This window comes from Platichthys flesus, chromosome 3, assembly GCF_949316205.1.
Source record: "Platichthys flesus chromosome 3, fPlaFle2.1, whole genome shotgun sequence".
NCBI lineage: Eukaryota > Metazoa > Chordata > Actinopteri > Pleuronectiformes > Pleuronectidae > Platichthys > Platichthys flesus.
Genome location: NC_084947.1, coordinates 5,339,850 through 5,354,563, shown reverse-complemented (window position 1 = coordinate 5,354,563; position 14,714 = coordinate 5,339,850). Strand labels below are relative to the sequence as shown.

The following is a 14,714-nucleotide window of genomic DNA, read 5'->3' as shown; positions in this document are numbered from 1 at the left end:
ACTGGTTTGAGTCTTTGTCAGCAGGATTAACAGACGACTGAATTTAGAATTAAAAATGTTGGTCTGGATCATGACAACGCAGCCAGGAAGTAGTTTGGACATTTACACTAAATTTCAGGAAATAATTCATAGGGATTATTTTTTTTTATAATCAGGCAGATTTAAGGGACTGATGTTTGGTGCCTGATTAAGTTTAAGGGAGCTGGTGGAGGTATGTGCTCTGAGTTATATACATGTATTGATTATATTTATGAAGTCATTTCTGTTCTTTGGCCTAAATAGAATGTGTTAGTCTCAATCCAGTTTTGGCTTTAATCATCTTCATGTAACATTCACTTTGATCTGTATGCATTCACCAAGTCTCAGCAATTGTTTTTTTTATTCATTTTAATAAATTAAAGCTGTTTTAATTGAAGATTCTTGATTAACAATTGCATCAAAACCCAAGTACACCTTATTACCCCTGATAGACAAGAATCTGGGCTGATAAGAGTTGTCATTTAGCTTTCTTTCTGAAAATATAAGTCTGAATATATTTTATTTAGATATAATACACTTTCCCAAAAGCTCCAGCTGTGACCCTCAAAATGTTAAGTGGTATAGATACTGGATAGATATGTATACAAATGGACTTAATTTGTTTCCCCATCAGTTTGTGTCAGTGTATGAAAAGAGAACACACAAGCCAGCATCACGATGAACTACAGCTTTATTTCAAAGTTGGATTAAGTCAGACCATCAAACAGCCAGATTACAGACTTCGAACACAACTGTATCACATCATATGGTCTATACAAAAATTAAAAAAAGAAGAAAGAGGGGGGGGGGGGAACGGGAATACCTTGAGTTCTTCCCTCCACAGCCGCCAGTTCCCAGAGGCCACTGGAGCCATAACACCCTCGTTTTTAAAGCATCGGCCTAATGTGAGCTGTGGCTCTCAGGAGGCAGAGAGGAGAGCAGAGGGGGGGGGGAGACGCTCGAAGCTCCGACTCCAGGTAAACGGATCAAGAGCAAAGAAATGTGATTTTGTGATTTGACAACAGGAGAAGTATGAACACAGGCCCAAGTGCCAACCAGCCACCTCCACCCCTGCTGCAGTGTTCACGTGCATCGAGTGTAAATGCAGAGTGGAGGCAGACGTTCTCGAGGGGAAGGAGTCCACAGGAAATACCAGGCGCTGCCGTTTGTCTTGCTCTAGGAATCTCCATCTCTCAACAACGTCTGCTTCCGCTGCGCAAAATTCACTGTACATGCCTTCGGGGGGAGAAACAGATTTTTTTTTTTTTTTTTTTTTTTTTTAAAAGGAGCCACGATATGGTTGTTTCCGTTTTTTGCAAACTAATAACAGTCTGTTCTACTGCCTCAAATGCAGCATTTCTGGGGTTTTGTTGCATCTGGTTTGGTGTTTTGACGGGAAACCAGTGCAGGAAAGGCACTTCAAAGTGTGGGTATTCCTTCGATTTCCTGACGGCTCCGTTGCAAGCCCTAAAAAAAAAAAAGATGAAAAAGCTCAAAGGGCTGGCTGACTCCATTTAGAGATCTGAGTCCTCCAAATGACGAAAGGGAAATCTGGAATTTAAAGATAAACTGTCAGATCAGCTGCACAAACACCGGTCATTTATGTGATAATGGGCTGATTCAATTTCGGGGGGGGGAGCAACTTACAAAGACTGTGGGGCTTCTAGCCCTCGATGGAGACCTCTGGAACAATGTGTCCATTCAACGCCGTCTCCACTGACATCTCCTGAACAACAGAGGACATCAGATCGGGTGAGATCAAAAGCATTGTGAGCGCAACAAGTGAATTAACTAGGTCTCATTCTACTCCACGAGGACGTTTACAGCTCTGTTGTTTGTCTTTAATTGATTTTCTTTACCATTGCTGTGTTGAGCTGCATAGAGTCCACTGTGAGCTGCATCTGACACGGCATGTCACACGTCTCGGACTTCAGCTCCTCCAGGCATTTCTGCTCCACCAGGGCATCCTGGGAAAGACACAGAAGAGAACGGTGGTGTGGGTTTTAATAGCTATAGTCTGTATATTTTGAAAAGTTATAGTATGTATATCAAAAGTCACCAGGTGGGTAACTTACGATGATCATTTCCAATGCAGGGGCAGCAGCGAGCTCAGGCTCAACAACAGGCTCGGGCTTGAGTTCAACCTCCACCTCGGGTGTAGGCTCAGGCTCAGCGGGGGTCACATCCATAGGCTCTGCCGGGGCATCAATCGTGGCCACAATTTCCTGAACACAGCAGAGAGAGGAACATGTTAGAAAGTACAGAGCGATAGTGATCGTACAATTGAGCATTTTGTGGCAGGTGAGACAGATTTATGTTGAACCATGAAAAGCTGAGTCTTACCTGTTCGGCCTCTGTTGGTGCGAGTGGAGCCTCAACTGACTCAACCTGGAGAACGAGAACCAGTTTAGCGAAACTGTTCATTTACGACAGATGTCATTTTAAATAGATAAATAGCAACAATGGCTGTTGTCCACATTTTGTATCAATAAATTGTTACCGTTTTGTTTCTCATCTCTTTAACATTAATTTAGAAATTTCACTTTTTAACTCTTATTTTATACATTTTCATCTTTGTTTATCCATGTCAAGACTGTCGTGTAACTTTTTATTCTTAAAGCACATGGAGTCCAATTACATAGACAACGCATTTGTTGCGGCCTGCCCCCTGGTGGACACAGGATTCATGTACTGTTTCAGTGGATAACAGATGCAATTGAAATGTGATCTAACACGCGTCGCTCATCAGTAAGCCAGTGAATCTCACCTCCTGGGCAGTGACGGACTCTGCAATGGCGACCTCCACTTCGATGGCAGAGTTTGTGACAACAAAGTCATCAACGAACGCGTCAGCAGGCGCCTGAGGGAACCAGACGGGGAAATGTTCAACACAATAAGCACACGGTATAAAGTCAAAGCATAAATGTCTGATTTGGAGAAAAGTTCTGCATCATAGCTGACATTTTTACCTCAATGACTTCAGCTACTGGAGTTTCTTCCACCAGAGCCTCGGGCATGGAGGCTGGAACCTGGAGAGACAACAGGCTCGGTCAGGACGTCAGTTTGCATAACACAAGTTGAGTAAGTGGTGCTACTCATTTAGAAGTTACTTAAGAAACTAAAGTAAAGTGTCAAAATGAACTGATGTAAACAAAACAAATAGGTCATAATGTGCCTTTTGTGTTTGCTATTAAATGGTGAAATTGAACTTATGACATTGCATGCTCAATAACTAATGAAACGTTTAAAACACATGAGGCACACTATCCACAGATGAAATGAGAAAAAACACATTCAACTTTTATCACTCTGCATTCTACAAAAAGACAGAAACTCAAGAGATAGGGAGGAAGAAGATTGTTTATCAGCGTTGCACCTCTGCGATCGTAACGGGCTCAGCAAGTTCTACCGGTGCCTCTTCTTCAGCCAACACTTCTACTTCAGCTTCGTCCTCCTCAGCTGCAGGACTGACGACAGCTTCAGTCATCTGTTCAGGTGCCATCTCCTCCACGACTTCAGCTTGTGCTTCTACCACCGGTGCTTCCACTACGGCCTCTAACGAGGCAGCTTCTTCTGTGACGGCCACTTCGACCGAGACTTCCTCTGCCACGGGCGCAGCCCCCGTTTCAGCCTCGCAGACATCGTGCGTCTGCACCAGTGAAGCCAACACAACACACTTTAAACAACCATGCAACACTCTGTACAGATAAGATGACCAAACTACTGTGATGTGGAGCCATGCAGATGTAAAAAGAAACTCTTACCTCTACGGTTTCTGTGGTTACAACTGTGGCTTCAACCGACTGCAGCTGCAGAAATGAAACAAATTGTTAAGACCAGAACATTAACTGATCAATAGATAAGTCATTTTTAAATCATGCCAGAATACAGATCACATCATATCCCTTATTAACTAATTGTGGTTTTTGGTCATAATGAACATAGCTAAAGTCAAAGAAACTTTTGAACACTTTTCCACTGAACGGTTTCTTTCTCTCATCCAGTTACCGTAATCCCATAAAACTCGAGGAAACTGTGACTAAGTCTTGTTTTAACCTTTGTCGTCACTTCCTCAGCGAGTTTTTATTTTTTAAAGAAACAAGACAAGTATTTTTTATCTAGGGAAAGTTTAGGAGTTGTGTACATTTTTGATTTTCCAGAAAAACATAAATTTATCCTCAAACTTGCAGCAGTTTCCTTAGGACTGACGATGTGTTCTACGTAGAGCTGATTTAAAAAGGCCCATCAGGTTGCTGCTGTAAAACCCTGTTCACTGACTCACTGGAGCCGTGTCATAAGGAGTCATCCTCACTCACTTCACACCTGCTATGTGCCTCTGGTGTAGAGATACTGCCTGAACAGGTTTGTTGTAATTCTGCAGGCGTTTGTTTCCGTGCATGAATGTTGAACATGCAGCTCCTAGTTTGTTCACGGACTCGATGAACTGTGGGGTGTCTACTAGAAATCTTGCTGCTGCGAGTCTTACCTCAGCCTCTGCTGGAGTTGCCTCTGGAGCCTCAGCTGTGGGTGTAACCTGTGACAGAGAGAGAGTTTATTCATTAGTCAGCAAAACAATCATAAACTTATGTATATGATCTAATAAAACAGAAACTTGCAACAAAAGGCCAACTGGGATACATTATGCATTTACAGGTACTTAAAAGTAAGTGCTGCTGCCGTGATCCTGTTTTGACTTTCTTTCTTCAAAAGGTCGAGGGGGAGGGGCGCAAACAGCTGCCCTAAAAATGTGCCCGGAGCAAAACGACCTTTTAAAGAAAAGTTTGTCGGACAAACTGCAGAGAGAATCGACTGAGACTCAGGATTTACTGTGTCCGGCACAGGAAACGCTCTCCAGAAAGAGAATGTTTGACTATAAATTTCAACTGGCAGCGAATGCACCAGCTCCCTTAAGTGTGATTTGCATGCGTGTGGGGGGGGGGGGGGCATTATATACCCTACAGGAATGTGACAGCCAAATGCACAATGGGAAGCTGTTACACCCTCTCCTCACTCCCTTGTGCGATGCACAACCTAAATATTCACTTCATAAATCCCCTATTCCAAAACACTTTGGAAGAAATTCAGGAGTGTGACTTCATTGTTATTAATATCTGAATATAGAAGTCAGTATTTTCCCAGACTGAAAAAAACTGCTCTTAATAATAGAAGTCACTCATTTCACATATTGAAGCCTTTGCCATTGATTTGCTGGAACCACTGGCAGTAGCCCACATGGCCACTGGTGGCCTCCATTGTGCAGCCAAGCGTGTTGACTGAGCCACAGCGGCAATCACAGGGAGCAGCTCATAAATACTGTAAATCTCTGTCTGACAGTAAATTATTCAGCCTGCGTTTCTACCAGCACTTCTTCAATGTAGGACAAGTCCAGAACACGCAGGCGGCTTCAGGAACAGGCTCAACACTCACTTGATAAAATATTTAAAACAGTAGAGTGTAAAGTCTCAAAAGTCTTCAAACATGTCCTCTTGCTCTACTGTGGGCGAGGGGGCCAGTTTCTGTGGAACCTAAAACAAACTTTTCGAACAAAAGCCAAGTAAGCAAACAAGTGTGCACGTGTGGTTGAGCAGGCTACAAGTATATATAGCCTTGGGACCTATAGGGGAGTGAGCCGAGGGAGGCCTATAGACTACAGGCCTCCCTTGACACACGTGTGGCCACATACAGTAGACACACCCCCCCCAGTCTGCCCCAGAACACTCTGTACCAAACTGATCTGCACACACATCTTGCCCTGCACGCCCCACTGAAATACAAATTGAGCACAAGCCGAGGCTGATCTGGGAACAGCTCTACTTTACGCAACCCGACACAGTGAACCTTCAGTTAATGCATGGAACTTTATGTTCCAACCAGATTCTGAACAGACTCCAACACATACAGATTCTCACTCTGGCCTTTAAAGAGGGGGGGATGTGAGGCTTTGTTTTAAATTAAGACTCTCACTTCCTACATCTTTAATTCAGTTTTTACCACTTATTAATTTCTGTGATAAAATATAATATGCAAACCAATCATATTCTAACGTGCAACTTCACTGTTGTTGAATATGTCAGACTTTAAAAAGGTAGTAACAGCCATCTGTGAACTCTGCACAAATAGCAGGGTATAAACTACACATTTCTACTGATGACCCCCCCCCCCCACCCCCCCCCACACACTCAATAGTCCCGTCTCCTCCCTCTACTTGAAGCAACGAGGAGGACACGTATATGAACACATACACGTGCTGATTAGTCGATCCACTATGAGCCAATGGGGTGCCATAGGATAGACTGAGAGGAGGAGGGTGATGGAAGGGGGGGGGGAGGAATGGAACAAATGGCGAGAGGAAAAGCACATTTACAGGAGAAAAAAAAACCACGAGGAACTAGGAGAGGGGGGGGTGACAAGCTGGTACAAAATGTTCAGCCTGAGCCGCGCCCACCCCCCTCTTAGGGAAACAACATGACTCCGGATTGAGCGGTGGGTTTACACTCACCTGACTCTCTGTGGTGACATCCAGAAGTGGATGGGCCACCGGCTTCTGGCCCATGAGCCAGCTGAACACAAGCCCCATCGTGGCCTACAACTACTTGGCGGCACAGAGTGGCCGCAAGTGCAAATTAGCTAAATATCAAATATCAATAAGTCAAGTCAAAACCCGAGAAACTTCAGAAAAGCAGAACTAGTAGTAAAAAGAAAAATCTGCAACTGCTTTTGTTTAATCTGCACTGACTAATTGTCAGTGTCTGAATGTGGCCCCCGACTGCAGGCAGCGAAGGAGCAGACAGAAAGCCAGGAGAGAAGGGAGAGAGAGGGGAGATGGGAGGTATGGTGGACGTGAGGGAGAGGAGGGAGGGTGAGACCAAGGCGCGGAGGGGGTGGATACTGGCACGGCTCGACAAGTACACAATGATGTGCAGCCCAGCTCCTATAGAAGTGTCTCTAGTGCTCCTTTGTAGACCAGTGGTTGAAGAGTAACAGTCCAAGGCTAGAGGCTGCAAACCAAACCCCCTAAATGACATATGATCAGGACAGGATGATCCAAGCGGGGCTGAGGGGACGATCCTTGGAAAAGAACACTGATAACACCCCCACTTCTTTTAACACTATAGACATAGGGGCCGCCGTGCAGCATGTGTGCTATGCGTGTCTCTGGCCACACAGACGTACATGCATGTGCACCGTGTGAGCGTCAGTCTCCAGGCTGAAACAGAACATTCTGTTCCCTCACACACTCAAGCATGATGAAACCACAGAGACCAGCGTTTCACAGCTCACTAATGACAGTGTTTAGCTTTGGGGGGGGGGCGTACAAACAATCTTGAGCAAAGCTAATAATGTGATACGGATCTACAGCCGATCTGGAGCGTTTGCTAAATAAAAATCACCAAACAGCCTCTTTAAATAGCAGAGGTGGACAAACGGCACATTTTTCTTCCAACAGTCATAAAAATTCTCAAGATCTCATTAGAAACAAGCAGTTCCATTAAGCAGAAAGGTGATAATGTAACACGGCTGCTGGAGAAAGCTCTGTGCACTCACTCTCCACCTCTCCGCTAAATGGAACATGTTGTTCCCTGGGCCCCTCCCCCACAGCTCCCTTCAGTACAACCATTTCACCAAATGGCAATCGGAAAAAAAACTCCAAACCACTAACACAAAGCAAAACTCTCAAATATATATACGATTATATACAAAATGCTCATAGAAAGTGTCTCTCTATAGCAAACCATAAGCAAATTGGAGCCAAGTGATGTTCATTTCTCCAACATGTGATTGACACGCATGTAAAATGGTGACGGCATCCATTTCAGCAGGGTACACGCTGAACCCAACACAGCTCACTGGGCCAAGCAGAAACCAGTTTGGGAGAGTTGTTATTTCTAAAACTGGTTTTACAAGATGGCTCCAGTGTTTGTGAAAATTCGGCCAAATCGAAGAATCAGAATTTTGTTTCCGACGATGGATAAACAAACATTTCTTCATTTCTAATCTCCAGTTGTAAAAAGAAACACGTTCTTACCTCAGTTACTGGTTCTGTTTCAGGAATGATGGGCTCAGCTTCACAAACAACTTCAGCTGCGACTTCGGAAGACTCGACTGCAACAGCCTCGACGACTGGCGCCTCTTCTACGACCGGCGCCGGCGCTTCAGCCGCGACTTCCGGAGTCTGTTCCACCACCACGACCTCAGGCTCTGGTGTCGCTACTCGGACTGGGACGGGCTCTGCGACGGGTTCTTGCACAACTGGTTCTTCTTTGGGGATCTCCACAACAGGTGCAGGGATGGGAACGGCTACGGGAACGGCCTCCGGGATCTTCACTGGTGCTGGTGCTGGTGTCGGCGCTTTAGCCGCTGGCTTTGGGGTTGCTGCAGGGGGCGCACCGACTGCGATCCCTGGGCCGGCCTTGACCGGTGGCTGACCTGCATACTGCTCTTCGAGGGCTCTCCTCTGGGCTTGCTGCAAAAAGAAGACAGTACAAGTGAATGAAAGTGGACCTTTTAAAGGTTTGAAAGCTGAATGCGATCTTTCCGCGCGAGTCCATTGGGGGAACTTAGGGTCAAGAACAAACATAACAGTTTCTGAGTGTGTACACCTGGCTAATAACGTGAAATGCTAAGAGAGCTCGGATGATGCGCGTTTAAGGGGTTTGAACGCTCCCGAGGACCTGAGCATGTTCAACTGTTTGTTGTTGTCAGTCCCACTTCCATCAGCAGGAATACCAGGCATGCCACCCCTCAGCTCTGGACAAAAAAAGAAAACAAACCCCTCTGGCTTCAATGGAGGTTTGAGGAGCGCGGGCCATTGGTGGGTGGGGCTGCTCGTTCCTGGGAGTGGGCACAGTAAAGCTAGTTTGATAATGGGGCCAATTAGTTGAATCGGAGCCATCCTGACAGGTCTGGTGAAGCGGGAAGGGAAACCGTGCGAGTCAGCACCACTGATGTGTGAGCCTCCGCGGGCCAGACAGTGGGCCTAATCACATCATAATCAGGATCTAATCACTCCCCGAAAATGCTTTTGTTTGGCCGCCACAGCCCTGGAGCAGTACTGTAAGCCAATGGAGCAGCAAGCCACAGTCAAAACACCCCCCCCCCCCCCCCCTTTGCTTTCACTCTCGTCGCCCACAAACAGCTCGCTGTGCCCAAATCCAAATATTACACCTCAGTAAATCAAAAAAGGAGTGAGGCTGTATCACGGAGGACTAAACACTAAAAAAGTGAGAGTGCATGAGTGTCAGTCAGCTCCTTCCTGTGATCTGATGAGCTCAGGGGAGAGTGCAGATAGCACCACAGTGAGAGGGACTTCACAGGGGCCACTGTTATCTGAGTGTCACTGGCAGACTGAGAGACTCGAGGAGACTGAGCAGGCCGGCTCCGATCTGGCAAAACCTGAGGCAAGACATTCCTCCAGTCCACACACACTACCAAATACAGTTGTGCGGTGCTGAGAGTCAGTCCGGCCAGCCCAGAGGCATGGGGGGGGAAGGGCCGCATGCATTCAACTCCATGATGTGAAGTCTCAGGAGCGCTGGGCCTTGAGGTAGACTGTAGGGGGGGGGGGGGGGGGGGGGGCTATCTATCCATTTCAAAGCTGAAATTAGGCAATGGGTTTGAAACAATTACTTATTCTGGTTGGAAAGTTTTTTGGGGGGGGCGGGAACCTTTGCCCTCTGGCAAAAAGGCACTTCTGTGTTAACTTTTCACTTTCCCCCTCCCCCACTCACCCCCCCTCTTCCTCCGCCTAGGCACTGAATGTTCAGAAGAAAGATATTTCTCGGTTACCTAAGAGAAGTGGCGTAGACTCATATTTCATATCACTGCTGGTTCAGCATATTAAGAAATTTAATAATGGCAGTAACCATATTCTGCAAGTGGGTGGATGAGAGATGGGGCCAAATTTCTGCAAAATAAAGTTTGTTGGGGAGAAAAGTTCAAAAGTGTCCCTTTAACCGATTATGGACGATAAACCGAATATAAACCTCAAATCTCGATTCCCCGTTTTTTTATTCTAACAAAGCGCACCGTGAGAGCACATGGCGCAAGTGAGGAAAACTGAAATGAAGCATATTCTTTTGTCTCTTGTTGATAAATATAAAAGCAGAAGCAAGAGTCTGGAAAATAATCAATAGTTCAGATGTAGTGTTTTTGGATGCACATGGTCTGTCCTGGCGAGGTTTTTACGCACGGAGCATGGAGGGCCCCTCGCAGCAGAGAGCCTCACGGGAGATGAAACACCGAGTAAATGTGTGCAGTCAAGTGAAGAATTACTAAAATTTAATAATTCAGAGACCGTGCAACAAAAACAAACCATGTAGATGGTTTTTCCTCACCTTTCTGTTCACATTTGGTTTTACGCATCGATGCAAAGCAGGTGTTTGTTGCAAAACGTTGTTTGTGTTGCAAAACGCAACCTGGTGCAAACGAGGAATCACTAATTGCATTTTTTACGCATCAACAATCTTGGCTGGATCGGGTTCGAGGGAAAGGTTCTTTTATCTCGGAGGAAAAACATGCTTCAAGACGCATGGATTCAAAATACGCTCGGTCAGAGGCCATTTTCCAAAAGTGGACGGTCCCAACTTGTTCTATTGTTTCTGATATTACGAGGTCCGGCTGGAATTCAATGATCGAGGTGAGGATAAAGAGCTGTGGAGGGAAAAGTCGGTCCCCTGCCACCCACTTACCACCCTCCTCATGCGGCGCTTGTTCTTCTTCCTCTTGCTGGGCATTTTGGATGTGAGCTGGTGGAAACAACAAAGAAGCGGAGAGAAAAAACACACAGGCAGAGGGACCGAGGAAACACGGGGGGATCCTTATAAAGCCCCCGGTTCTCCCGACACCTTTGCCAATAACCTATGAGAGCGCAGGGATGAAAGATTGGAGAGGGGGGCGTGGACGCTCGCAGACCCAGAGACAGACCAGAGACGGAGGGAGAGGACACACCCCACCAGACACGTGCACGTGCGCGACCACTCAGCGGGGTGGCTGCATTAGTTTGTATGTGAAGCGGCTGCAGGAGGCTGGTGTTATGCAACCATCGAGCGCCACACCCCCCCACCCCTCTCTCTCTCTCTCTCTCTCTGAGCATTAAAAACAGTTTTCGAGCACATGGCGACAAATCCAAATCCAAAATTCCCGCAGCAACAATAACAACATCACGTCTCTGTCTGTGCACTGTGTACAAACAAAGTGAGATCTGGGTCTTGTGTGCTATAGTGTGCACATGCATTGGGATAATGCATTCCACAGCCCCTTTGTGCAATGAGCAAATGCCCGTGGGTTTGTCCCCCACCCCTAGTAATGTGTTTACATTAGAGACCTACAGTGTTTGAGCCACTTAACTCAGCAGGAGGATTTATCAAGAGGGATACAAAGATTAGATCTTGTAGGAATAAAACCACGATGGTGTCCATAGCCCTAAAGATAACCTAAGCTAAAGTCTAACCCTTAAGAGAAAGTCTTCCCACTCAAGGACTTCTGTCCCCAGGGAGGTATTATGACAATACTTGAGTTACAGATGTTTTACAGGAATGTGCAGAATATGTTTTTAAGTTTAAGTGGCATTTGACAAAATTACACACGTCCTGTAACCAGAGCATTTTCAACCAACATGTTCCCAAAATGTCTTCACTCTGGAACTTCTGCTCTCAAAATGGCAGCCACAAAGATATAAGTGCACACACACACACACACAAACACACGGTCTGCTCATGTTTAATATTTCAATTCACATGATCCATATTTTATTTCGATCGGCACCAAATTTCCCACAGTCAAGATTCATGAAATATTTGCAGAGAAATCGAGAAAAACTGTGACAATTTTCTGCAAAGTGAGAAAGAGTTCCTTCTTCCCTTCCTCCAGGTTTCACAGTCATCCTTCCGGTAGCTTTAGCCTGATCCTGATGACTAACAGAGAAACACAGATGACAACATGACCTCCTTGCTGGAGGTAAATATGTGCCGCATGTTACAGTCCACCATCATAAGAGCAAGGAGCAGCCACATCTGGCTTTTAAAGGGAACGGGAAATTGCATCGTGATTGGTTTATTGCAACATGATCCCTCACACGCCTTTTCAAACATGACGTAGTGCCTGTTGAAGTAGCAGGCGTGGATTTGCGTGCACCATAAATAATCCTGCGCTCCACTCGTTAAAACACAGAGTCAGTTCTTGGATTTTACAGAATTGAAATCACGCTGTTATTTCACTGTAAAAAGCTGTTATTGAGAGGAAACCTTCACACGTGTGCAGATTCTCTCGTGTAGAAAACGTTGTGTTCTTTCAATCCGTTAGAATCTCGGTGCCCGGAGAATAGTTTTCCTTGTGGTGAACGTATACAATCCAGACAATGACAAGGAGAAAGCTTGTACATGTGCCCCCCCCCCCCAACGCCTCTGGGCTCTGCTTCCGCTGTGAGCACCCATTGTCTCCCTGCTCCTTGGGTGCAGCCAGGCTCATACATAATTAAAGCAAGGAAGATATATATACGTGTTATTCTGTCTTGAATGAAGTGGTCTGCCATTGGCATGTTTCTGTACGTCACATGTTGTGCAGCGTGGGGACTGTGTGGGCTGAGTTTATATTTACAGGAGGGATCTCAGTGTTTTGGTGTATATTACATCACTGAATGTATTATATATACAAACTACCCTGAGGTCGTACGACGTGGCAGTCTCGCCTGAAGGCTCCACTTCCATTCACGCCTCCTCTCACTGTGTGTGTGTGTGTGTGTGTGTGAGGTGGATCACATGCTGTTTACATGTCCCCAGCATGTCTTTGTTGAACTGTTGATCTTTCCATGATAGTCACTGTGGCCCAAGATAACATACAGCTGCTGCAGGAACTGAACCACTGACGCCTCGGTTGCTGGGACTTGAACTGTAACCGCTCAGCAAATATCAAAATAAAGCCCCGACACGTCCGTAAGCTGAGAGGATTCAGTGTGGAACCCCGAAATACTTTGCAACTCATTGACTACATGTATTTGTCCTTTATTTCTGTTTATTTTATTGCAATATTTACTTTGTTTCGGACACGTTTAGAAAAAGAACATCAGCAGTCCTATCAAAATCCCAGTTAGAGAAATGAAAGCATGCTTCTTAACGAGTTGTAATAACGAGACTTATACAATGACTTCCATTCATTGTGGACAGCTGAACCAAATGTATGTATCCTCTGTGTTTACTGATTACATGTTATTTCCATACTTTAGCACGGTAGCATGTTTAGTTAGCATGTATTTTGAGGTCTTAAAACTATGACCTTATTTTGACAGGAACATTTTTTAATGCAGCACGCACAGGAAAATGTTCTTATCTTTAAAAAAGAAAAATATTTTTTCTAAAATTAAGAACACAATGAAAAGTAACCAGGATGTTTAGAAAATATCGGACAGTTGGAAATAGTGTGTTGGTGCCACTTGATGAAAAAGACAGTATTTTGACTGTGTTCATGTAAATGTGATAAATCCTGAGGGACACACATCTGTCTCTCACTGATTCAATCTAATTGTTTGAGATACAGTCGGTAACAGTCAGAAAGACACTGATCCTGTCATCTTCTGTTATATCTAAACTGGTTAGTGGGATTCTTTTGATAAGAGATCATTCTAATCACTTTGCTTTGTAGCCTCTTCCTTGCAAACGTTGATTGCGTTTTCAGGGATCAATAATGAATGGCATGGCGTCGTGAGTGGATCAATCCCCAGCAGAGAGATGTGAACATGTTTCCGTGGGTCAGGGGGAGTGTCAAACTCTCACTAGCTGAAGATGTAGCTTCAGCGTTCATGTCTTGTGAACTTTAAAAGAGATTTATTTAAAAGTCATTCATTTATTGGCATTAAAAAACAGTAACTTTGAAAGGGAAGGCAATCTTTGTCCTACAGTCACGTTCAATAGATCATCGGTTGTCGTCCCAAACTGCCCAAACCACCCTGTCCCCCCTGTCCCCCCTGTCCACCCTGTTCCCCCTGTCCACCCTGTTCCCCCGGTTCACCATGTTCCATCACAGCCCCTGCAGCATCCCACCCATGAACGGCTCCACTGAGTCTGATGGCACCTGTCAACGGGTTTGATGTTTAGGTGAGATAGTGCAGTGATGTGAAGTTATTTATTATTGTGGGTGATAATTTACACATTGGTCAAAAAATATTTAATTTTTCGCGTCTGTTTTAAAATTTGCCTGAATATTTAAGAATGAAATATGGATGAACTATTAAAATACCAAATATTGATTGTATCGTGTGTTTTCAATCCTACATTCAGCTCCAACTTCACGACCAGATTTGTATATTCAGTGTTTTTGTAGCTCCAGCTTGTGGATGCTTGTGTCACATGACAATTTGCAGATCCTGAGTCACACTCCGAAATCAGGTCAGATAGCTGAACGATTGATTCAAACACATGCAGGGTCACACCGACGGTTTTCACAGTCTTAGCACTTGACACAATCAGCTGTGACACAAACTCTAAATATAAAGTTCTAGGCGAAGTCAAACTGAACTAATTGTGAATAGAAATGTTTTAAACTGTGAGTGTTATCTTGGTTTTACTTTGAAAACAACCATTAAAATGTATATATTTATATATACAGAGTGTGTGTGTTGTTTTAATTTACTACATAGTATCCAGAATAATACTCAAGCATCCCAGAGTTTATTTGGAAGACTGCAGGAAACAGCCGGCTATCAG

The 14,714-nt window shown here is 44.9% G+C and overlaps 1 protein-coding gene across 4 annotated transcripts; it reads right to left on the bottom strand.

Moving 5' to 3' along the window:
- Nucleotides 1–691: 691 nt before the first annotated feature.
- Nucleotides 692–10,862, bottom strand: LOC133950855 (cytadherence high molecular weight protein 1-like). 4 transcript variants are annotated; one of them, XM_062385002.1, is made up of 12 exons: nt 10,707–10,862; nt 8,045–8,482; nt 4,505–4,552; nt 3,783–3,827; nt 3,395–3,694; nt 2,988–3,047; nt 2,786–2,878; nt 2,362–2,406; nt 2,094–2,243; nt 1,878–1,985; nt 1,666–1,744; nt 692–1,569 (listed from the first exon to the last, which is right to left on the bottom strand). In XM_062385002.1, exons 1-11 carry the CDS (start codon nt 10,749–10,751, stop codon nt 1,682–1,684), a joined length of 1,395 nt encoding a protein of 464 aa, XP_062240986.1. In that variant the 5' UTR covers nt 10,752–10,862; the 3' UTR covers nt 692–1,569; nt 1,666–1,681. The 4 variants fall into 4 exon arrangements, with proteins under 4 accessions (XP_062240986.1, XP_062240987.1, XP_062240988.1 ...); XM_062385003.1 differs by having other exon boundaries at nt 692–1,485; XM_062385004.1 differs by having other exon boundaries at nt 3,395–3,667.
- Between the last annotated feature and the right edge of the window lie 3,852 nt (nt 10,863–14,714).